Source organism: Toxoplasma gondii, chromosome VIIa, assembly GCF_000006565.2.
Source record: "Toxoplasma gondii ME49 chromosome VIIa, whole genome shotgun sequence".
In the NCBI taxonomy this organism is placed as follows: domain Eukaryota; phylum Apicomplexa; class Conoidasida; order Eucoccidiorida; family Sarcocystidae; genus Toxoplasma; species Toxoplasma gondii.
This window is the reverse complement of record NC_031474.1, coordinates 2,854,331-2,879,193: the sequence shown is the minus strand read 5'-3', so window position 1 is coordinate 2,879,193 and position 24,863 is coordinate 2,854,331. Positions and strand designations below refer to the sequence as shown.

The 24,863-nt window shown below is 52.0% G+C and overlaps 2 protein-coding genes across 2 annotated transcripts; one reads left to right on the top strand and one right to left on the bottom strand.

The window, feature by feature from the left end:
* Positions 1-4,432: 4,432 nt before the first annotated feature.
* Positions 4,433-14,638, top strand: TGME49_203010 (aurora kinase). The gene has a single exon (XM_002367542.2). The coding sequence runs from the start codon at positions 5,250-5,252 to the stop codon at positions 13,686-13,688; it is 8,439 nt and encodes a 2,812-aa protein (XP_002367583.2). The 5' UTR covers positions 4,433-5,249; the 3' UTR covers positions 13,689-14,638.
* A 31-nt stretch (positions 14,639-14,669) lies between these two features.
* Positions 14,670-22,823, bottom strand: TGME49_203020 (ribosome biogenesis GTPase Der protein). The gene is made up of 7 exons (XM_018779232.1): positions 20,701-22,823; positions 19,880-20,488; positions 19,101-19,370; positions 18,522-18,731; positions 17,728-17,898; positions 16,203-17,228; positions 14,670-15,498 (listed from the first exon to the last, which is right to left on the bottom strand). Exons 1-7 carry the CDS (start codon positions 21,724-21,726, stop codon positions 15,433-15,435), a joined length of 3,378 nt encoding a protein of 1,125 aa, XP_018637376.1. The 5' UTR covers positions 21,727-22,823; the 3' UTR covers positions 14,670-15,432.
* Between the last annotated feature and the right edge of the window lie 2,040 nt (positions 22,824-24,863).

Genomic DNA, 24,863 nt, shown 5'->3' with positions numbered 1-24,863 from the left:
CTCGTCGTAATCAAGTTCACCCACAAATCGCCTTGATGAGGAATAAGAAGGCTCACGACCTGCCTCGTACAATTCTGTGCTCGATGCGGTGCTGCTCATGGACACGTCGACCGGCTCGTATTTCTCGCTGTCACCCACTTCATCGCGTGACACAGGACGTGGACGCCTCTCCAAGACTACCAAGTTGGTGGAGGGCCTGCCTTTTGTCGCAGCGATCCTTGTAGACCGGCGTGCAAAGCCAGTTCGCTGTGTAGCGCCCGGGGGTATTCTCACAACTCCGACAGGTTTGCTACCACCTGGTGCAACCGCCGAAAGCCGACAGGAAGGCAGGCTATCCGGATTATAGCCGAATCGTTTTCCTGCAGCTCTTTGTCTCATGCGTTGATGATCAAAGCTGCAGTCTTCCTCGTCCATATAGCCGTCAGTTGTGCCACGTAGCGCAGCATGTATCAAGACTGGTGAATCCTCTCCTAGTGATGCCTCAGACCCACCATAGTTTCGCCTAGATGGCGTCGGACATCGTACGGCTGATGTCATCTCAGACGCATACGGACGAACAGAGCGTCTCTCCATGGCTGATCTCCGTGATGGCGGGGCCACAGGAACACTGCAGAATCGAAGCTGCCGCGCAGTTGATCTGCGGACAGGTACGTACATAATTTGGTCATTTTCGTTATCCGTGTCGGTAAAACCATCTTGAGTGAGGGGGATCGAGACTTGCTGCGCTACAGTTCTTCGAGGATGGCATCTAGCGGTATTCTCAGATTCGACATAGGCAACCGTTTTGTCTTCGTCCCACTCCGGTCGGACCGTGACACTGATCGACTGGTTTCTAGTATTTGTCCTCCTCCCGGAAAGTAGTGACTGGTTCGATGCTGGCTGTGGTATACGGTCAACGGGAATACGCATACTGCTCGTTGATCGTTTTCGATCTGCAGAAGCAACGTTCCGCTCAGACAGCGGAAACGTGTCCCGGGCAATTTCGTCTGATGAAAAGAAACAGAAAAAGCCACGATTTCCCGTAGAACGGGTCCGGCGGAATGGGATATACTGGACGACTACATCGTCATCGGCGTCCGCCGTCGCTCCCAAAAGCTCAGCGGCACCGTCTTCATCAAGTATCAGACTATAATCGCTGTTGGCAATCCGCGTGGATGCCCCTGTTGAACTTCTCTTGGTAGATCCGGTGTAGAAGGTACCTCTTGGATATATACCTTTTGCATATACAGAGTCTGGGTCTCGGGCCCAGGCTGATGCCCTCGAACGTCTCATTCTCTCTTACTGTACAACGAAAACTGTGTTGTTGAGACCAGGCAGGCACGAATCACTGCGCTGCGTACCTGGTCTTTAGTTCGTACGAACAATAAGAGGGGAGACCTTTTACAAACCACTCACCGACTCACCAGAATCGGGCACAAGGATCCGTAGTCCCTAGGTTGTGACCACGTTACGTAGTTGAAGAACGTGTTAACGCTCAGGAAGCGGAAGATATGTCGCCGGAAAAGTATTCTGTTCGGCAGATGCCGCTAGTGGCAATAGTAACTCAGAGTTTGGCACGAACGCTAGAGACATGTTCTGGCGTTTCTCCAGAAGACTGGAACTTGCTTTTTCTTCCACATAGTCATCAACGCCTAACATTGACACGCTAGTTGGCTTTTAGCCGCGCCAGTCCGCAACCACAAAACATTTTTGTTCGCCGCACCAATCGTGCAGATCTAAAACAAGAGAAAAAACTGTCACTTTCCCGGTTTCAGCTGAGGGTCGAAAAAAGCAGATTCACTGTACTCGTGTTTCAACGTTTAGCAGCTTATGAAATTGCTGGGGTAGCATTTACTGTTTTTTGAACAACTGCTATCATGATCGTCGATTCTGTAACAATAAATGGTCCTGTCGACGATTCTTAGGGTGCCGTCTACTCACACATCATCCGACACAGAAGGTGCCTGACATAGCCCTGCATCACCCGGCATAATTCATCACAGGCGTAACACCAGGAACAAGTCATACGCGAACGGTTCAGAATTAGTTCTTTTGCTTTGTCATTGTGTGATGCCTATTCCGGTGCCACGTAAAACCACATCAAGCGAGTGAAACCGGGTGTTACAGGTGAGCGATTTAGACTACGTTCTTGTTTTCGTAGGCTTTTCCGCACACACCTGCTAAATTTGAGCACACACCACGGCTTCTTCGCCGAGAAGAATACCATGGGGTAGATGCCCGTCAAGCACTGCCCGCCGACAGCGGCTCAGCACTTGCTGCAGTTGAGCAGAGACAGGGCTGCCTCCAGCCCCACAAAAATGATTAGGTTGCAACCCGTAACCGTGCCAAGTGTACAGGCCTCCCCACTGCCCCACACCTATACTGTGAACAGAATACAACTCGCGGAGTTTTCTACTGCTACCCAGTAGCTGCAACACATGAGCTGCAGAAACATCTGCGGGGCTTCGCCGCAGTTGATACGCCAACTATTGGGTGGGTGCCTGTACTTATCAGTTGTGCCGCCCAACGCGCATAAGTTCACCCGAAAGAATCAACTATTGCAGCCGGCAACCCTATTTCCGGTTCTACGGATGCCTTATTACAGCGCTGTCACCAAGGTCCTTTTTGTTGATGAATCCCATCTGGATACTGTATTTATGGATACCTAACTACGCATACGAAAACACAGACCATGAGTTCACTGACGCCATTGTTGAAAATGCTGATATCGATCCAGCTGACAAGTAGTGTAGACTACGGCTCGTCACCGTCTGGGTGCCCCTAAGGGCAGTGAGGTTACAGTTTAGTAACCCCTGTGAACACACAGTCATGCTCTCGAGCTTGAGCTCAGATCACACAGTGTAGTCACCAGGTGGAAACTACCTGCTAATAGCTATCTACGTGCGCCGCCTGGACCTTACCGTGCGTGAGCCTTCGATCACACAGAGACGACAAAGTGTCTAGCCTGTTCACTTGATGCTGCGATTAATTGACACTCGCACAAGCCGGTTCACAACGCTCTTTCACAGCGCAGGAAGTGAGCCCACCTGACCACGTCAAACGACAGGGTACTGCGACCATAAAACTAGGTAACGAAACGTGTCGACTTTCATGCTGTCGGCAGTCCCCAATATGAAGGAATATATATTCAGAGGCAGCACTTTTCTCCACCATATGCGAACGTGACCGAAAAACCCAACCCTACTCAAAGTGCAGGAGCGGCCCCTATTTGCCTGTCAGGGGGGAGAGTGGCACACACGGACAAGCTGTATCTGCTATGCAGAATGTCAAAAACGGTCCTCTGAAGGCGCGATTTACTCAGCAGCAGCCCGGCGAATACACCGAAACTGACATCAAATGATGATCATTTCGCTGTCTCTGCGAAACAACGACGTTCTTAGTTCCGTTACCTCTCGACAGTACACCAAGAGCGCTGCTTGCTTCGTTGACCCTTCATTTGTGGAATTACAGGGTTGCAGAGCTCAACAAACAACGATACTACAGCTGTGCTGGTTCGTCAGGCTGCAACTAGCCAGGAACGACAATATCTTCATAGGAAGTCTTGTCTCGTCATTTCAATCCCGATTCGCGACCCGCCTATCGTTAAGCTGTTTTCACATGTATCTTTAAGCAAACCACTCCGAGGTAACTAACAGGCCTTTGACGATGAAAGGAGCTCTTATTACATTTCATCCGGACGCGATACCTTCCTGTTTTGAAGACACCCACCTCAGTAGAAGATCGCTGCCTGCCGAAGAGGACACGGAAAACACAGCTTTGTGAGGGAGTAAGTGTACCACGCACACTGTGTGTATGACGCTCAGTGGCGAGCAGAGTCTTGTCCGCGGAGGGCACATGACTTTAACAACAAATGTGTTGTGGTTTCATATGAAAGCATTCCGCTGTCGTGATCTGGAAATCATCGGTTGGCTCAAGGCGTGTACACTGTTGGAAAACACTGTGGACAGCTGCACGAGGGCCCCAAGGCATGCAGCCTCAAAGTTGCAAAATCGAATCTTCTCATATGCATTCTCAATTACCGCATCCTGACCTCCTCCTTCGTGAGCCATACTATACTAGATAATCGTGACGAAAGTTGGCGAAGGCCGAGCCCATTATGTCAAAGAATGCGGAGACGACGTTCCCATCTCGTCTGACGGATGACAAAAGCACAGTGAACGCTAGTTCACAAGCAACGAAAGAAATGAGATCTTCAGATGATAGTGCGGAAAACCGTCGCATAATTGGCGTACCATGACAAAGAATGGCTTTGTCCAGGTTGCCTGGGGAGGGGGGGCATGCGCATCACAAGAGAAGACAGCGCGTTTGGCCTCAACCGAACTTGCGCATTCCCCAGGCGGACGGCGCTCGGAAGTAGCCATGTCTGAGAGACATCCAGCCACGAGTGTTCGGTGCGCAGTGCTACGTAAACCTGCGAACTGTGTCATTTGTCTGCAGATTTTAGGTGGCTTTCGATGACGAGCTGCGGAACTTTCACTGTGGCAGTATTATGTACCTGAACACTTGTCGGATGACGCGTACCGTAATGAGATGCAGTAGTGACAGCAAAGACTTGGTCTCGTTAAAACGCGTCGGGTTCGGCGTGGCGATTTTCCCTCAAGGTCATTTCACGATTTGATGCGTAGCATCTGCACATTTCCTGAATGCGTCCCCGCCATTATATTTTCTTGCTTCCTTTGATACTCTGTAGAGATTAAATAGAATATTCACTGAGGTGCATGTTGCTTTATCGGCCTCAATGCCTGTGAAGAGTCACTCGTGCTTCTCTGCTTGTGAGTTCGCCGCGACCTGACTGGCGCTGTTGTTAACGCTAGGACGCGCGCTGAACAAGTTACTTGCTCGCGAGCACGCTCACGATTACCTTGTTTATTGTCAAACGGGAACTGTCTCCTTCCAACCGGTCCATTTGTCTTGTCATCGTTCCAGGTCACCTCTCGTCACGCTGCGGAGTTCCTGCCCTCCTCGATGTGACCGTGAACGCGCGCAGGCTTCGTAGGAGCCCATGCGGCGACCAAAGGTTGCACGCCTGCGCTGCACGCCAGTGGCATTTCCCCCTTATTACCGCCTGTTGTTTCATTTTTGCAGATCTCTTCAGTTTGCTCTGTTGGTTAGTCTTGCAACTGCGGGTGATGTCCTGAGATTTCCTCATGCCTGTGGTTCCGCGTCCCCGCGGTACTGCACGATAACAACCCTAGTCACTGCCTTTCGTGTGACCGGGTGCCTGCCCCTGTTTTTGCCTGTTATCCAAGATGAATTTCCTGAGTTATAAAGTATCGTCTTCCAAGCAAGGGTTACCAGCTCCTGCCTGCTCTGGGTACATTGGTGACAGCCCGCCAGATGTGACAGCTAGCTGCGCAGAATCTCCCTTCCTCTATAGGCGACCATCATCACCCGCTCAACGACATTTCCAGCCCCTAAGTTCTCTCTCTCCATTATCGAAACCTGTTTCAGCAAACCACGTCATAGATAACGTGGAATCTCCATCAACAGACTCTGCCAGTGAGTCCTGGAGTCATGGGTTGCCGGCGAGTGCATCACCGGCTCCACTCGAACAGTACGTTGCGAATCCAGAGGGATGCGCTGCTCTTGACCCCGGACATACAAAAATTCGTCCAACGACACCGGCACGAAATAGCAACTACAATGGAGGCAACAATGATTCTGTGGCTGTTGTTGAGTCCGTCGCCTTCCCCCACTTTGTCACTCGGAGGATGACGCCTACGACACTTTACAGCTCTCAACGTAGCGAAGATGTAGTTGCTCCGCAGCACATTTCGCTAAGGTATCCGTCGTCTCCTCTCAGACAATCTCACTCAATCCAAACACGTGTTCCTGAAAACGGATCAAACAAGCCAGAGAATCACGACACGGTATGCCACTCCTTACCTCGACATGACGGCGGTGCACCGTCGCCTGGCTCTCAGCTCGCACAGTCGGGCGGTTTATCACATAAGAATTGGCTTCAGGGTCTCTGGTCTTTTCCAGGGGGCGCCTGGGCTGCTCAGGCGGGGGCCTCTGCTTTCGGCGTGCATACTCCCCAAACATCTGGGTCTGTGCTTCGGCAGCAAAGACTGGGAGGGACTCGAGTGAGGCAGACGAATCAGCTTGGCGCCAGCTCTTACGCTTCCGTGGATTGCAATGGAAACCGATATCCAGCAACCTTGATGCAAGCCCATCCAGAAACCGTCAGCGCTGAATCACATGTAGCGCAGCTACAGACGCAATCACCCAGTGCTTTTGGTGTAACCGGGGTTGGCACACAGGCATCTCCAATGGTGACAGCGACACAACTGCGGTCGGTGACGCCGATGCTGACAAAACCTGAACTACGTCGGGGACCGATGAACCAGCAGGGGAGTAATTTGCACCAGCCTGTGGTACCAACGCAGCAACCGCAAGTATTGAACCATCGCGGGGAAATTCTAGCGTCGTCTGACCGACCTTGCCCGTCTACGCCTTGGCACGGTCCGACGGAGGTCTTGCCAGCAATCGCTGCATGCACCACATCCGGAAACAGAAGGATGCATGGAAGTGCCATTCATCTGTCCCGTGCCGAAAGCGCTAACCCGTCTGTTGCAAGCAGAATAATGAGTATTGGCGTGAGCGCCGGGCGATCATCGAGTGCTACACCAGTTCGCACACAGGGTATTACTCCGGAACAGGGTCTTCAAACCCTATGTCACTCACAAAGCCACACTGTGCTTCAAGAGCGACCACCAAGCACCAAGACTCCGAACAGTTGTTTTGATGCAGGCGGCGTTAATGTAACACGCGTCGACAGCAGCTTCCGGGTGGCTGTCCCGGGACAGAGCGGTAATCTATTACAACTGCACCAGCAGCTGATGTCAGGGCATCCGCTTGTGATATCGTGTATTGGATCACTGGGTTTGAGCTCGAACGGAGACAGTTTTCACAGGAATCGCGAAGGGAATACATTGACATATCGACGGCCGAATTCTACCCCGCCATCCGTGTCACGATGTCATCTGCGAGGCTCCTCGTTTACGTCGAGAACTGAAGGGCAATCCTTACGACTGCCAATTTCGGGTGTCGGATCGGCCACGCCACATGGTGGCACAGACGCAGGTGGTCGGCCTGGTCCTTGCACGTCACCGGAAGATGGAAAAACTTTCAATGTTACTAGCATCAGGCGAAGTGATTCGCACGGTGGGTGGAGGAAGGTGATAACACCTGTAGAATCCTCAAGTATCGGCCTTACAAAGCAGGTGCAAGCTGAGGCGTCTTTTAGTGGGAACAGCGAAGCTACGGCAACAGGCTCCCCGGTATTCTCTTCCCAAAAGTCCTCCTTCGCTTCGTCGGTACCTGTACCCTTCGGAACAAATGCATCAGCTCCGGACTCTACCAAGGCTTCTGTTGGGCGGTCTGATGAGACTCACGTTCAGAGGCAAACCGGGATGAGCGCTGGTGCCGTGAGATGCGCCTCTGGGGTCGTGACACACACCCGTTCAGTACCTGGCATAAGGCGGTCACCAGGATGTGGTGAACCGGTGGCGCCTTCGCCATCTCCACAATCTGATCTCTGTTCGCCCGGGGAATCGTCAGGGGCAAATCAGCCGTCGCAGACTCAGGCGGCAGTCGTCGCTTCGTCTGCTGTTAGCAGCGGTAATTCCTCTGCTCGGCAGCAGCGAATGAGCGTGCAGTTGAGCGAAGGCCTTGCGGGCGTTGCCGCAGGGTCGGCCTGCGCGTCAGCGTGTTCGTCGACACGAGGAAGCCAATCACGTGTCCCACTCAGCACCAATAGGCCTGGTTGTTTGGAAGCAGCTGATTTTCTTCAGGACAAGACCCCAAAAGTACCATCTACCCCAAGGCTGAGTTCGCTTGATGCCGCATCGGCGACCCAAGCGCTGTTAGTGAATACGCGGGCTGGAGCTGGAGAAGTGGAAGCTGGGTCATCGAGCATGGGGAATGGGCATGACGGAGTGCGGTATGATCCTACAAATGAAAGACTCGAAGGAGGTTCGGTCCCCTCAGGGCCGTCACAAAACGCGTTGCGCAACGTATGGTCGCAGAAAAAGGACGAAGCTCCTATTGTGAGCCAATTGTCGTCCGACGATCAAACTGGAGGTGCTAGTGGCAGTTGTTGCTCGTCTCTCCACAGAAGCGAGAGCGTGCAGAACGAACGTGACGCGCAATTATCCAGCTTGAAGGAGAGACTCAAGATCACTGCTCAAGGCGGGAAAACTGTCACATCATCGGTGAAGGGCACTCTCTCTGTTGGGTGCTCCTCGATGGCTCAGCCACTTGGAGGCACTGCTGCCCAAAGCAAGAGGGTGAAAACCACAGACGTAGTCGAGAATTCCGCCAAAATCACAGACAACGCGTTAACAGAAACGACGCCTTGCGGACATCACACTCCAGAGAAGCAGGATTCACCAACAAACAGAAGGAACGCAAATGGAGAGAAGGATGCGGCAGGATTGAAGCCAAGAACAAGGGAGGCTGCTGAGGGGCAACTCAGACAGATACATACTGAGGGTGATGCTGCGAACCTGACAGAAAACGTTGCATTTCCACCAGACGCTGGAGGAGAGGGATTATCGTCAATCAGCTGTACCGACGCACATCATGACGTTATTCCTCTTAGAACGTTTCTGTGGAACCAGGATGAGTTGCCCAGCAAAATCATATCGTCCAAGGGAGGAACTCATCGGCATCAAGAGGAAGACCCAGAGGACGCTTTAGTTAATTGTCAGCTGGATGATTTCGAATTAGCTGATTTTCGTTCGGGCGGCGATGCTAGTCTCCTCGGGAGAGGGACTTACGGTGTCGTACGGAAGCTCAGACAGAAAGCCACAGGGAAAGTGTATGCGGTAAAGTCAATCGAAAAGGACAGCGTCGTTCGCGCAGGGATGGTCAGTCAGGTTGAGTTTGAGTTGCTCGTTCAAAAGGATCTTCTACGACACCGAAACGTCCTGCGATGCTTCGCTTGCATGGAGGACCCCGAGCAAGTGCACCTTGTTCTGGAGTATTGTAGCCAGGGAGACTTGTACACGAAAATTCGTTCCCAGCCCCAACGGCGTTTAACCGAGCGCGAAGCGTTCGTATACTTCTCTCAGCTTGTTAATGGACTTCACTACCTTCACAGCAAGGGGGTTACCCACCGTGATTTGAAATTGGAAAATTTACTTTTGGATGGAAAGAATGTACTGAAAATCGCTGATTTGGGCTGGTGTGGTTCGGTCCTAGGGAAAAGCAAGAATTTCAACTTCTGCGGTACTCTTGATTACTTAGCACCCGAGATGATCAAGGGTGTTGGTCACGATTGGAGGGTTGACATCTGGGGCGCAGGCATTTTGCTTTACGAAATGCTAGATGGCAAGCCACCATTTCAATCAACACGCCACTTTGAGCTAATTCAGCAGGCTTTGAAAGCGGAAGTCGCGATCCCATCGCACATTGCTCCCGACGCCGGAGATCTTATAGTGCAATTACTTCGTTACGATCCAGAGGACCGTATACCGCTACATGCCTTACCCCAGCATCCTTGGGTGAAGCGGATGTGGTCTGAGCTCCGTAATGAGTACTACGCTAAGTATCCCGACGCGGAACAACAGCGTAGTTGTGCGTCATGCATGCAAAGTGATGTCGACCTTCACTCGGAGAAGTCAAGATCAACAATGGCCTCACGCGGCTGTCCACCTGTGGACCCAACAAATAAGACTTCAATTTTAGCAGCCCTCCCCGTAGCGGTTACCAGAGCATCTGGACGCCTGCAGAGCCCGGCGCCTTCACAATGGATCGCGGTTAGAGGTTCCGGCAACATGAATGGACCACCAAGGAACGATGCAGAATGTGTAAAGGCGCCATCGGAAACGGCTTCTACTGCGTGGTTTGACAGCTCTCGTGACTGTCATGAAGGAGCCATTGGTGCGTCTGCTTCGGTCGGTACGAAGGGCAGCGGTCCAAGTGTTCGATCGGACACTACCATTGTGCCAGAAAGTCCTCTGTCAGAAGATCGGTTGCGACAATCGGAGCATCAACCTGAGGCAGGTATTTTGCCTGAACAGACCGCTCTACGACACGCTTTTCAGAACGCCCCTGATGACACCAATACCCTTGAAAGCGAGCGTGAGAAATTCGATTTGTCAGATGGTCATCTCAGACGTGGCAGCACCAGGGCGTCGTCCGTCGGCTCGCGTGGAGCTGAACGGTCCAAGCCAGAAATAGGCGTGGATCACATTACAAAACACTCCACACACGGACCGAGTACCGGCATTCGCATGTCACCTCCAGAAGAGATGCTTGAGAAAACAGGCCATGTAGAAAACAAGCACGGGTCCTTACAACAGAGAGACCAGTCCACGTCCGACGATCTCGCGGATTTACATTCAGATCCATCAGAAACGCTGCCTACAGATCCGCACACTGATGGAAGTGTTTCCGGTGAAAGAGTGGGTCAGCGGAGCCAGAGAAGAAGTTCATCTTTCGTTACCTGGCAGATTCGGTCGTCCAGAGGTTCTCACTCACACAGTTCCCGTGGTAATACCGATACGACACAGCAGCCTCATGATCTTCACGATGATGCGGCAGCGAATCTGCCCTCTAAAAAGAAGAAGGCTTTCCCGTCGAGAGTCTCGAAAGACTCTCCAGGCACTCTTCTTGGCAGTATGACTGGCACAAGACTGTCGCGGTCCATCATTCCGTCCTCAAGCGCTGATCAGCGTCGAGGGGGCTCCAGACGGTCTATATCTCAAACTACAAAGGCGCGAGACACGCTAGCACGCCTTAAGGAAGGAACGGATGCTGCTCGTGCTGCATTACGTGCAGCGCTGATCAGCAGAATTGTGGATATGAAAAGGAGTACCTATAACGCTGGCCCGGCGGGACAGGCTTTCGCGGTGTCCCAACTGCCACTGCCAACTCATATCACATCGCGTCCAAGTTGGGTGGGTTCTGTGCGTGGCGCTGGAAGCCGAGCTACAAGCAGCTGCACTGCGCAGAGCCGAACACTGAGAGGAGGAAAATCTGTGGGTCGCAATCCTGTGGGTGCGACAGCTGAGAAAGGTGCAAAAGGTTCTCTGCAACCAAGTAGATTGTTGGCCACACAAGTGACGTGCAAGGCCACTAGGCATCATGCGCAGAAGGAAGACACTTACGGGTTTCTTTTCGAAGGATCAGATCTGTCCGAGACAGAGAAAAACAAGGGAGATGAAACGTCGAAAGAATCAGACACACCCCTGATGGAGGCAACCGCAAGCGACACCCGCCCGACGCTCACAGGGGTGCAGACACAGAGCGAAACAAACGAATTAGGACACCCTCGCTCCGAGTCCCGTGGCCGCCCAGGGATGACAACCCGTATGCGGCAGGATGGTGGATCGCATCTCGGTTCGGATGCTATGCCCAACCACGCAGCATGTTCTCAGGGTATCATATGCGCTCCCGTATATACCAGGGCTCAGTCAAACATTGTACAACGGCCGGGGGCGCTTGTCCACCAGGAGAATTGCCACCCACCCCTGCGTGTGATGGACGAATTCGTTACACCTCAGACACCTAACGCTTTCCCTAAGCAGGCGCAGACGGTGCAGCCGGAACCATCTTGCGCAGGCCGTACTGGTTGTGGTTTCCAAAACGCTGTAATTTACTCACAAAACCACCTGCAGTGCCAACGACTGTGTCATACATTTCAGTCAAGTGGACGTACCAGAGAGGAGATGAGCGGTGGACAGGGAAATCAGATGCCAACGGGTACATACGAGACTCAACTGTCGATGTTCAGGGCAGGAGAATATGGCCCGCCAGCCGAGGCATCCCCCCTTGCCTCGATAAGCAGTTCAAACTCATACGATCTCCTGGAACAGCATCATTTGGAGGCTCCGCGGGTATCATCCACCGACGTGCGGAAAACGGAATCTCGTGAAGTGGAAGACTTCAGCGCCTTTGTGGACCACCTCTCTGTGGGTTCTACTGATGATGAATGGACTGCTGGAACATCACGCAACATAGATGCCGCATTACTTCCTTCAAAAAACAGAGGGGGGAACCCGTCAGCCACTGTTCAGCGGCGGCTCCAGCGTTTTGGCTCGACGTCAGCTCGTCTGTCAGCGCGGTCTGGACTGCCAAGATTCAGAAACCACTCAGAGCATTCTGTCAGGTATGGGACGAGGGGATCTGGTTCGAATCAAGAATCTCTTTTGGAGGTATCAAATGCTCCTTCATTAGCTAATGAACGACGGGATGACTCACGCGGAGGCACGTCAAAACACGAGAGTGCAGCAACTTCAAGAGGGAAGGAGGGAGGACGTGGAGGATCACGGGGTTTGGACACTTCCAGATTGACACAAAAGGGTGCTACCCAGAGAGGACGGACACGCTGCTTTCCTAATGCGACACGCACAACGTCCACTATTGGCACAGGAAAAACCGATGCAGGCGGCTCTGGGGGAACAGCTGGCGGTAGAGCAGACGACGCACCGGGTGCTAAGGGAGGGTTGAGGTGTGGAAGAAATCTGGACAGGGTCTCGAAACGAAAGGAGAGCCCAGCAGCCGCGGCCTCTACAACCCACGGCCGCGAAGGGGATGACGCCTCGTTAGGTCAGCACCGAACCATGGGAGCGACAGCACGCCAAGGAAGTGACAGCAGCGCTAGGAGGCTCCCCCTAACGAGGCGTGACAGCCAAGTCGCCACTAATGCGACGGCCGGCGGCAACGCCTCCCTTGGATGTGTGGGATCGGGGACGACTGGAAACGTGCAGGAGGTATCCCCACAGGCACTGCAAACCCGCGTTTATTCCTCAGGTCCGATTGGCAGTGCGTCGTGCCATCCATTCCATAATAAGAGCACCGCATCTCCCGTAGCGCACGGCCATCATTTCGGAATGCATCCAGGTCAGCCTTTCCGTGGGACCGGTTCGTTCACGTCGATGACTGGTACCCGCGCGCAAAGCCCCCCACCTTTTGTGGACGTGGCCAACCGGCGTCCGCGAAGCACGCCTCCTTCGGCATTCACAGCCACCTGGAGTCAACCCTGGTCCCGCCTTTCCCCGTGGGGGGGGCGGGCCTCTCGAGATGTTGGAGGAGGAGGAACCGGAATGACACCACAGTTTTCGATGTCTGTGTACCAAGATGCCTCGGCATCCGTGAACGCACAACGAACATCAAGGTACACAACTTGCTACCAGTGGCCGCGCGCTTCGGCGGTTTCTGTTCCTGTGAAGGTTCCCCCCAATGTCGGGCATTATAAAGGTGTCCCATCTGCCTGGGGGGCCCCTAGTTTGTCTGTCTTAGCTCCAGTCAACATCTCTTCCCCACAGGCATCTTTGAATCGCTCTCTGTCCCCTCAAGCCGGAATGAGCGCTGTCACGAACCCCTCGTCCTCGCTCCGTTCGCTTCAACACGGCCCATGGTTTCAGATTCCTACAGACGGAGGACGCATGCACTCTGCAGGATGGCTAGATGGATCCATGTTCCACCCTCTTCGTTCGCCGCCCATGGCTGGTGGGGGTTTTTCCCAGACGATCCAAAACGCTGGAGGTGAACAAGTTCACCAGGGGACTGTAGCATGCCAAAACCTCCAGACAGCCACGACAGCTCACCGTGCAGCTGCAGTCGCAGCGGCCATGGCTAGCGGAGGCAACGACAGAGGCACAAGTGCCGCCGGGGCGAATCTTCAACCTTCTTGGAGCTCTCAGTCCCGTAAAACCCAAAACGCTAAATGGATTTGAGAGTGATGTAAACTTGAAAAGCTGGTACGTGTAGAGGATCGGCAGCCGATATGGGGAGGTTCCGTGAAAACAAGAGAAGCAAAAGCCGCGAGACGAGTGTGGATCTGGTACGAAGCTGTCCTGCTGACGTGGACAAGGACAGGCCAATGCTGAACTTTCATAAAGAGTGGCTCTCCGTATCCAGTAATTTTTGGTGCCTAGCTTCGTGTTCTACAATCAAATAGGTGTCTTTGTTACTGCGCCCGTATTCTTCTTCAATCGCGATCGTTGAGCCTACTCCTGTATGTTGAGATCAAGTACTGTCATCTCTGACTCTTGCGGGGAAGCTTCAGCACAGTTGGTGACTTTGACAGTTTCCAATTACAGGGCGTCTCACCTTCATTTCCACGTCTCGACATTCCAGATATCGACTGTTTTTCTCCGAAATGCGTCTCGTATCAGAATAAAAGAACGCACGTTCCCTACGGAAAAAGTATGTAGCCTTATGTAAGAGGGCACTTGTGTCTTCACAGTGTAGGACGAAAGACTCCTGCTTCAACGCAGCTCTGTGTAGCCATCTGGCAGCGCGCTTTCGTGAGGTGGGCCCAAGAGAATGGCATGAACTAAAGGGAAATGACGGTTAATGGGAACCCGCCAGAAAAAACGAGCGTTAGCGGCGCATTTGTGACGACAAACACGCAGGCATGGCACACTGCATAAAATGTGAAAGCCACGCGCATACAGTCATTCTTACTTTAATCCTTTACTGTTGTGCTGTGGCCCCTACTAGCGGATAAAGCCCTCACCCCCACAAACGAGGCAGGCAACCTGTCACACCGGAACAACACATCTGATATCCTTTGTCTAGGTTCCTTCTGCGCTTTACCTGTTGCATCTGCTAATGCTTGCGTAGAATCTCAACAACTTCAATAAAGTACAGAGTCGTGTTTTCTCTGTATTTGCCATTGCCGAAAGAAATCGTGATTCTTTTTTGTGGTACGTCGTCACGGTATTCTATCCCAAAAGTAGTTGCGATGTCCCCGGAATTCACGGATGTCTCCGTCCGGTAGGGGGGGCGAAAAGTTGGTTCACCAGTTAGACGTTCAAGTTACGGAACGCACGCAGGATCCTGGAATTCCTGCGGAAAACGTAAACTGAAGTTGCTTCGTTGAAGCGCAATCCGCGATCACTCTTCAGCGCCATGCTGGCCAAGCGCAGGAGTCATAGACACACCCACATCGCGTGCACTCCCACGGAAGTGTTATGAAGTCTGCGCAGTTTGCACTTTATCCCCCGATAAGACGTCTTCTGATGCATTCACAACGCCTGGCTTCATGCAAGCCGTCGGTAGGCAACCTGTGCCCAGAGCTAATGCTATGTAGCTTCCTTCTCACAGGGATCAAAATAATGAGCACGGCCTAGCAATCGGCTAGGGCGTTAACTTCGAGTGCTATAACGTTTTGGTCCCATATGGTGCCCTCTATCACAACGGTCTATTCATCAAGACTTGTCGTTGGGCAGACCATTTTCTGATTACGAAAATTGATTCTCCCTTTGGCACTGTTCAGAATTACGTTCATGCAGTAATACCCGAATAACACTGGCCACGACTTGGCGACACATCCGAGCGAAGCCACATCTCACTTTGGCAAGACTCTCACTTCCCGACATCCTATCAAGGCTGCAGTCCTCTCTTTTCTTTCTCTCCTTTTCGGAATCCGATGCTGCTACAAATTGGGTCAGGTCCACACAACTGGTTGCGTGCTCACTTGCTGGAAGCTGAGGCTTTCTTCGGCCGATATCCTCGAGCCAAATCAGTAACGGCTTTGTGCTGCACAACCCAACATACGCCGAAGGCATTGCTGCGACCATCAAAGTTGTGACGCACCCTCCCTTTGATGGTAGCTAGACGGGCGCAGCGAGAAGATCACTCATCTCTGCGCATGTGTGAAAGTAACAACGACAGAGAGACTGAAAAGAGACTAAACAAGGGCGACCTATGTAGGCGTCTCACGTGCCTATGAATGAACGTTGGGCCAATGCATTACGCACCGCTGTTCTGTCTGTTCGACGTTCTCTGAGTCCACCAGTCTGGCCATCCGCAGCTTTATAAGGAACCACGTACTAGAGCTGGGCACACTAAATGCTCGATACATAAACTGATGGACGCCTCAGCAGATGTACCCGTAAGAAGGCGCACGTACAGCAGTAGCTGCAGAAGTGACTAGAACTGCAGTGATCTGCTTGGGTAAGGAACGGTGTTCAGGCAATGCGCGATAGAAAGAGCTACTGGCTGCCGGTGACTGCTCAAATGTGCGTCGCGGTCCTCTGGTGTTGGCCAGACATTCCATCGAACACACCCTTATGTGAAACATTCCTACCCTTCCGCTTTGTTTATCGCACAGTTACCAGACGGACAGACTGTGTGACATTCTCCTCACCAGGCAGCTGCCCGCATGCCTGCCTCCTCTGTTTTCGCACCTGGTATCTGCGCTGTTATTCTTTTATTATTCAAATACCGACCCGTTTTCTCACCTGTTTCGGTCCAAGTCTTCTCCACTTCAGCACGTCGGCTCTTGAGAGTTTCTTTCCTGGTGTCGGCATTGCAGTCGTTCGAAGAATGAGACGGAGCGGCGTGCCGGCAAGAGAGAATTCCTCCCTCATTGTGTTGGTCAGTTGCCTCAAGTAATGAACTGGGAACGTATTGTAAACATTAGACCACGCAACAAAGGTAGGTGGCCTGGCCTTGACTTGAGTCATGTATTTCACCTGGCACTTCGACCCCAGACGCCAAGGAGGCGGCCATCGAAGCACGAATTCCCGCAGCCATGAATTCAGCTTTGACGTCGGGATTCTTGCATTCCACCTTCTGTACAGCACCATGATTTTGGTCATGAGGGTCTCCACATTTTGACCGTACTTCGCGGCAACAAAGACAACTGGGCACCCCTTTAGGTGACCCAGTCCGGATTGGAGACGCTCCAGAATCTCCCTTCGAAGTTTCTCTCGTTCGTTCTCTGGCACAAGATCCCATTTCGTTACGCAGACTGCGAGACAACGCCCTTCTTTCTCACTTGCCAAATGCGCGAGGGCAAGCTCATGGCTGCTTATCGGCTGGCCGGTGTCTCTAGCGAGAGATGCGTCGATGCACAGAATGCAGACCTGAGAGTTTCGAATATTGCGAAGCGTCTGAAGTCCCGCTTCCAACAGCAGATCTGTATGCCTCATCTTCCAGCCTCGAGTAACACCTGCTGTATCGATAAGTCGAAATGGATGACCTTGAAACCTCCACAGAGTGCCCACAGCATCTGTGGTCGTTCCGGGCCTATTGTCAACCACCATACGCTCCTCCTGAAGAAGTGAATTTACTAACGTGGATTTTCCCACGTTCGGACGCCCGATGATGGCGACGTGGATCACATCATCAAAGAGCAGCTGACGGCGAATTGGAAGCACGTAGTCCCGAGCCGCTTTGGTACGCAGCCGCGTGCGAAGGGAATCCGGTGGGGCTTCTATCGACAGAGAGGATGCCGCAGCCAGCTCAGCCTCCGCCATTTGAATCTGAGGCCAATCATCACAGCATGGAAGCGCATGCAGTGGCAAACAAACGGGGATTAGTTACCAGCAAAGCAATATATCGCCGAGATTGGAGTCACGTGGCATTGAGGCAGAACCAATCAAAGCCGTACACGAACGTATGACGCTGAACTGAGGGAGAGCCGGAAAAGCGACCTCAGAGTGCCATGACATCTCAGAAATGTCAACATCTGAATTTGCTGACAGAGCCAGAGAAGGCACGCCAACATAGTAATGCTCACCCAGTTGCTATGATCGGGAGCAAAAACGTTGAATCATTGTCCTGTCTAACGTGCCATCTCGAATTTGGTTTACTGCTTCTAGCCATTTCTTCTTGAAGTATTAGAAAACTTAGTTTTCGTTTTGACAGGAGACACGCTGAAATGAATCGACCACAACCCTTATGCCAGCGCGTCCAGCACACCACCAGCTCTGAATTTTCGCGTACGAAAACAATATTGCAGACGCCATCGCTGAAACTTACTTCTTCCCTCCCGAGAGTGCTAACAGCTCCACTGCCCTCTCCTCTTCCTCCATGAAATCGCGCGTCCTCATGGTTGTCAGGGCACTTAATCGACGTAATTCCTTCTCCTTCCTCTGGATGTTTCCCTCTCTCCTCCCCTGTTTGTTTCGCCTTTGCCGCCGAACGAAGCTTCTGTCAAAAGGGGCAACAGCACACCATGTATAGGTACCAGTGGCCCTTCCTTGTTTAACGCTCTCCTCGTGTCCAACTGCGAATCGCCGACTGTTGCACTTCGCACGCATGAAGGAGGAAAACGGTGAGGATCCTGGCAAGGGGCTACCACACCATATGACAGGAAAGTAACTATCTCTGAAGTATTGTCAAGGCAGCGGGGACCGTGGAACGTTGCTGTTTACCCGGTGCTGCCATCACGCCGATAACTCCTGTCAAAAGAGACGGCAAGTAAGTGCATTAGTCGTCTTGCCTACAGACGGTGTCGTTCCATTCGCAAGTTTGCAAGCGGCCAGCATGAAAATGATGATGGGTACCAGCGGCTTACACTACACAATTGGCCGTATGTACAAAAACGCCAATCGCTCGCTCCTTGTCTGCACCACGCCAAAAACATGACCTTCACCGCAACACTACACGAAGATCCAGATCTGCCGTAAGAGAAACGCAGTGGCACATTGAAACAGCTGAAGACCCGGAACTACAACAGCAAATACCCTCAGGCAATCAGAGGTGGTGCAATCTTCCTCTGGTACGTTTGCCATGGAACGAAAACAAGACTGAGCTGCGGAGAGTCACCATACCCTTTCCACAGCTGCCGTGGCAGCAGCAGCCGCAAGAGAAGTCTGTGAAAGATCCCACGGAATATACTGCGGGCTCGTCGGATCTGTGAAGTGCTTGAACGTTTCCTCAATGCCGCATTCCCCGTAGCGCCTCGCCATGCCTTCTAGCCAGGCGCCTGCAGCCGCGGATGGACGAGGAGGGTGCATGCGCTCTTCGAGACGTGCCAGGTCCTAACGAGAATACACGGGGACTGATGAAGCATGAGAATTAGAGACAGGCACATACAGACCCTTTGCCTTCTTAAAAACATACGCCGGATTCACAGACACGGGCTCAACAATGCAATAACTGCGTATTATCGGGAAGACAACAAGTTGTCAAGAGCATAACCTCACGACCTCCATAGGCAGCGGGGAAGGTAGCGAGAGGAGGTCCAGTCCACCAGAGCTGCAATCGACGTTTCGTTCAGTGCTCTATTTTTTCAGGAGTCCGGCGCGGTTGACGTAACTCGGGACGTTTGTCAAGACGTCATAATAAAGGTAAAAACAGAATGGAACCGGCTTTTATGCAACGGCAGATAGTGACCGTTTGCCTCCTACCTCCGGCAGCAGTTCAATGCTCTCTTCCGCCTCATAGTCTGAAACTGGAGCTGCCTCCTTGTGAGGAGGCTCCTCTTTTTCCAGTTGAGGGTCTCCCTCCAAGTCTGACTCTTCCGTTCCTCCGTCGTGAACTGGTGTGTCGTCGTCTGCGCTGAGGGTGGCGTCTTCCTCATCTTCCACCATGTTGCTGGCGTTTCCGAACAAGCCCTCCGTGGTGTCCTGAAGGTGACCAACTTCGAGCACCAGGCGATCGTAGAGGTCATCCATACCCTGCAAGAAAGGACAAGGAACGAAGTCGGAGGCTTACGGTGAACTGATGCAGAAACACATATCACGTCTGACGTTCTCTTAAGAATTCTGTGTTTGCCAGACAACCGATGAGACTTCCAGTCACCCACGTGGCGTGAATTCAATAGGAGCAGAAGGTCGGTTCACGCTCGTCATTCCAAAATTATGCGTCTTTCTTCAGCTGTGGTAACGCGAAAATCGCTGCGGATTCAACATCGGCAAAAGGAATTGCTTATGATCGGATGACATTCCAGAAGAAGGGAAATGACGAGAGTGCTGGACGAACATTTGTCACTTCTGAAACCGCTTGTTTTCTCCGGCTCCTGGCGTGTACACCGGAGTCCACGTCTTCTTTTTTGGCAGACGAATTGACGTCTAATGGAGTGTCTGCATTAACAGGAGATACTTCCACGCTGGCGATACCCACTGTCAATTGAAACACCGCTCCACGAGAATACCCACGACGCGTCATGTTGCCCACGGACACTCACTTCATTCTTCTTCGCCGAGACGAGCACAGGCGCCCCCAGATGCAGGTCGTAGCAGTCCGCCAGGTAATCACCGAAGAAGCAACCGTCTGCCTTGTTGACAACGAGAATGACAGGAATTCGCTCGGCTTCCTCGACACCTCCCGGATCATGGCTCTGCAGCATCCGCTTTTGGTCGGCAACGTTCTTTTTTCTCCCGTCTCCGACGGAGCAGCTGGTAGCAACCTCTCCACCGTCGTGGCTTTTGTGCTCGTTCCAACAGTCCCCCTTCGCCTCGTCTGCTCGCGCTTTTGTTCGTCGTCTCTTTTGTGGGCCTTCGCGGGGGTCAGAGACAAGCGACACACGGCCCGCAGTGCCGGCATGAACTCGCTGCCTCAGACTCCCCCCCCCTTCGGCCTGGACGGCTGCGACCGACGCCGCCGAAGCTCTCACAATAATTGATTCGGGAGGAATACGTAGCATCACTTTTGCCTGTTTGGCAGTGTCAATTCGCTGCTGTTCGTCTAGCCAGTCATTCAGAAGGCGGCTTAGCAGAATGTCAACAGGTGTTACTCCTTCAGTGGCGTCAATGAGGAAGAGAACGCAGTCGGCGTCCTTCAGGGCAAAACGCACCTTAGTGAAACAAGCAGACAACAGCGATGGATTACGATAAGAAAGCAACTTCTACAGACGCCAAGCAAGCAACAAACATCATTCGCAAGGGTAGCAACCCGCACGACATCTTTGTGAAGGGAGGTGCATTTTTTATGTCAAAATGTGCGAAGCACGGTCAGCAGCACGTGCGCTAACATTTTTTCTGGTGTCTGGTTCTCTGCATAAGATACCTGTTTTCTCATGTTGATAAGCAGCTCGCATGCCTCTGTGGTTTCGGTGTCCTCGAGCCCTCCCGTGTCGACAAGAAGCAGCTGAAGACCGCCGAAGACTGCCCTTGCCTCCTTTCGGTCCCGCGATGTGCCTGCCTGTGGGGACACAATCGCTTGCTGCAGACGCTTTAACCGGGCAAAGGGCGAGGACGTAGAGTTTCCTCGCGTTCCACTGATCAGACGATTAAAAAGGGAGGATTTGCCTACATTTGGACGACCCACAAGAACGACTTTCAGTGGGTGAACCGACAGGTCTGGCGCCCGCTGCAGCTTTGGGTGAATCCGTGAGAGAGCGTCAGACGATCTCCGTCGGGAGCTCGAAAGGTAGCGGGTTAGAGAAAAACGTGGCAAAGGATGTACCGCAAACGGACCGACAGCATTGTAACTTAAGAGGCGAGAAGCAGATGAAATCCAGCGCAATGGCCGCGAAGCAGAGTTCCCCAGTTGTCGATGTAGTGGACCCTGGACACCATCTGATAGCTTACTGCTCGGCGATACACACAAGCTGGAAAACGAAGCGGTGTCTAGAGGGGAACAAGAAGACAGACGAACCAGCGGAGCGGGGGTATACCGTACGGCAGACGATACGGTGGAAGAGGTACGAACAGAAGGGGAAGCACTGCTGGACGGGTGTAGAGGTGTTTGTCGCCGAGGTGGAAACTCAAATTTCACGGATCCTCCTCCTTTTGAGAGATCGTTGCGACAAAGAGAACAACTGACGGAGGAAGGGTCATGGGAAAAGCGACTCGCAGGAAGAGATGGACAAAGGCAGTGCTTCTGCGACGCAGAAAGCAACGCCAAGGGGCGGGCTCGCGATACGGAATGTGAAACGGAGAGGAGACAACGGAGACAACTAAAACGTGGAGAAGACGAGACGATTTTAGAGGTGTTGAATCGACCAAGGTAGTCGAAGTATCTAATAGGTGCTAACCACAGAGAACTTGATGTCGCGCCCAACCGGGCGCCTCTCTTCTCTGCACCACTCATCGCCAAACCAGCAGGGACAATGGAGTCGAAGCCGTGTTTCCGACGACAATCAAAAGACAGAGACGGTCATGTTATGGAATTTGGACGCAGAAAATAGAAGGGCCCTCACCCCGCCTTCCCTATACGGTGTATGGTACCGTCTAGAGGGAAGTGGGTGAACAAACCTCTTAATTGATTATGCTGACTTTAGTCCCGATAAACTACAGTTCTGCTTAAACTGAGGCGTCAAGTAGGTACAAACCGTACAAGCATTAACTATTTCCATCGGTGCATCTAAGTTGATACTTGGTACACGGTGTGACACGAGCCGCAACGGCAGCCAAAAGGTGTGATACACCTTCGCCATGCCTGTTTACCTTTCAGATCTCTCGTATCTGTACGGCTTCCCTGTCCGATCGTTTTCGCTGTTTAGGGATCCACACGGAGACGCTTTTCGGTGGAGAATCAGTTATCTTGCTCGAATCGACATCCCTTCACAGCTCGGCATGATACATAGACCGTCGGTTTCCGTTCCAAGCGTCATCACCGGATGTGGTCAAGACTCGCACGCAAGAGATGTCCGCAAGCTGAGTAACTGGACAAAATTGTGCGAAAATGAATTTGCGCTTTTGGAGCGTGGACATCGATGCTGTCTCACCCCGCGCGAGTCCATTTTTCACCTTTAAAACTGGAAACACGAAGCATGTGACACACTCATGGCACGCCTCGAGTTATGTTATTTGTTAGGTTTTATGTAAGGGGTGGTACAAATAAATAATGCAAACGTTTTTGTTTTTTCAACAGTCGTATCAAGGTCCCGCTGCTACACTTGATGAAACAGACGAGACTTGGAACATCCACTGACGACGGAAGGGAACCCTAGTCGGCAGGCACCGCTGTGCAGTCAGTAGGAGTTTTTGCGTGTGTTGAAATGAAGTTGTGAAGAAAAACAGGTGGTGCCAAGTCCAGGAGAATGAGGTGGGGAGTAAGAAGTTTTGGAGACATAACGGGCAACGCGTTGGCCAATGAGAAAAGCGTTTGCCAGAAATTGAATACGAGTGAGGAGAAGGGAAGAAGTGACACGAGGGCAGAATTGAGAAGGAAACCGCAAAACAGACGCTCAACAGCAAGGAGAAAAAGATTAAGAACGGCTAAGGCTAGCGAAATGAAGGATGGAGCAGGTGCGGAGTATGCAGCTGCGATGACTATACGCATTGCATGCACCAGAGCGCCTCAAGCCAGTGTCTGAATTCTCAACATGAGTGAAGAGCCCGGCAGAACAAACAGTATCTAGAAGCACAATGACAGAGCTGCTACTTCTTTACACACTGGAAATGTGTCTCCTCTTCGGGAAAAATTAGGGCCCACATGTGGGTTCCTTGGGTTGGAAACTTCCCCTTGTCGCCACACGCTTGTTCGTGCCTGCCTGTCTCTCGTCCCCGAGGGCTAGGAAAAGAACCACACAATTGCGACTCTTACAAACCAACGTCATATTAGAAACAGACAGAAGAAGTTTACTCACTAGGTGAATTGTTCGTTCGGAATTAGGTCTTCAAACGGACGTGAAACTGCTCCTTTCTGTGCAGTAATTCACGGTCTGCCGCTTTGCGTTTAGCAGCTGCATGTTTTCCGTTCACAAGAGAGTGTGTAACTGCTGGGGCCTTCCACATAGCCAAAGGTCAAAGTACGCTCAGTGAGGAGACAAACGGACGACCAGTTTTATCATTCATGTGCAAAAATGAGGTAGAACTATATTCTAATACAAAACAGCCCCGTAGGTCAAAACACAAAATATAGCAAAAATTTGCGGCTCAAGGGACTTCATAGAGGAACGAAGACTTGCTGGTAGGTTGTCACTCGAAAGAAGATGTGCCTGCGTTCGTGGGCCTAAAATGTCTTAGAGTTTCACCACTTCTTTTTTGTTCATCGGGGGTAGCCACGGACTACTGGTGTGGTGCAGGCTGCCGTTACCATAGATGTGCTTGTAGTCCAACAGATCTAGGCATGACTGTAATCATACGTCCAGAAAAGTGACTCTCTTCCATAAGGAGGTGGCGTAGAGTGGTGGCACTGAGCTTTTCGTTCTGCCCAGAGAAGGGTCGCAAAAAAGAATAAGCCCAAAAACGTTTCATTTTTGTTCGCTTGCGCCTATCTCTCGCATGGGAAAGAACCATAAGCAATTTTCAACTTCCACACGGTGCACGTGATCTTTGTATATGATGATAATTTCTGTGCGCCAATGGTGAAACTTGTGTCTGGTATTCTGAGCCACGACATAGCCCAACGGCGAGACAGCCAGAAGGGGCAGTTCCCGTCGTCGCTGGTGGACTTTTTGGCCACTCGTTTTCACCTAGGTCGAGGGAAATAGGGATAGAAAAAAGACGTTGCAGAGGCCTATGCACTGGAGTGGGTTCCTCTTCTTTTCTGTTGTTTGGAGATGATCTGGATCGTTTGGTCATCAGCATAATTTCCTAGCGCGGCATTGAGAAATTAGGACCTGTGCCGGTCACAAGTTCCAGGTCACTATTTTAACCCATCTCTCGCAGTGGGGATATCGAAAACTCTCATTTTTTTGGTTGCACGATGTGAAGGCTGCTCTTTTCTTCTCTGTTCACCTTGGCTTTTAGTTGGTTTAGCTGTCATCTCGCGCCGGCGAACACAGTAGAGTGTGTGCTCAAGAACAGGAACCGCGTTTGCACACGCCAGCTGACGGGGGATATTTCCCGGGGAAGTTGGCCAGCACCGAAAAACCAAATGCTGGGTGTCGTTTTTATTCGATCGCTTTCAATTTCGCGTTTTTTATTGGTCCCCTAGAAGCTGATATTCCGCTTGTTCGCCCGGGCGGACCTTTTTCTCGGAGCAGAGCCTTCGACTGATTCTCAGCGTGGATACAGGCTGCTTGACTGCGAGAATGCTTGACGTTCACGACGACAGTAGTGACGTCTCCACTTTTTCTTAGATATATGTCCTTACACCATGTGTTTCCTGTCATCTTCTGCGTAGGTCCTCTTCTGAACCTGTTATGATCATCGGAACGTCACCTGTATTCTGCCGGTGCATCTAACCTTGAATCGACCACGAAGACTTCCCGTGCCCATTTTTTTGTAGGACCATAACAACATATTTATTCCTTTTCCCATGTCACTTTCCCCCCCCCC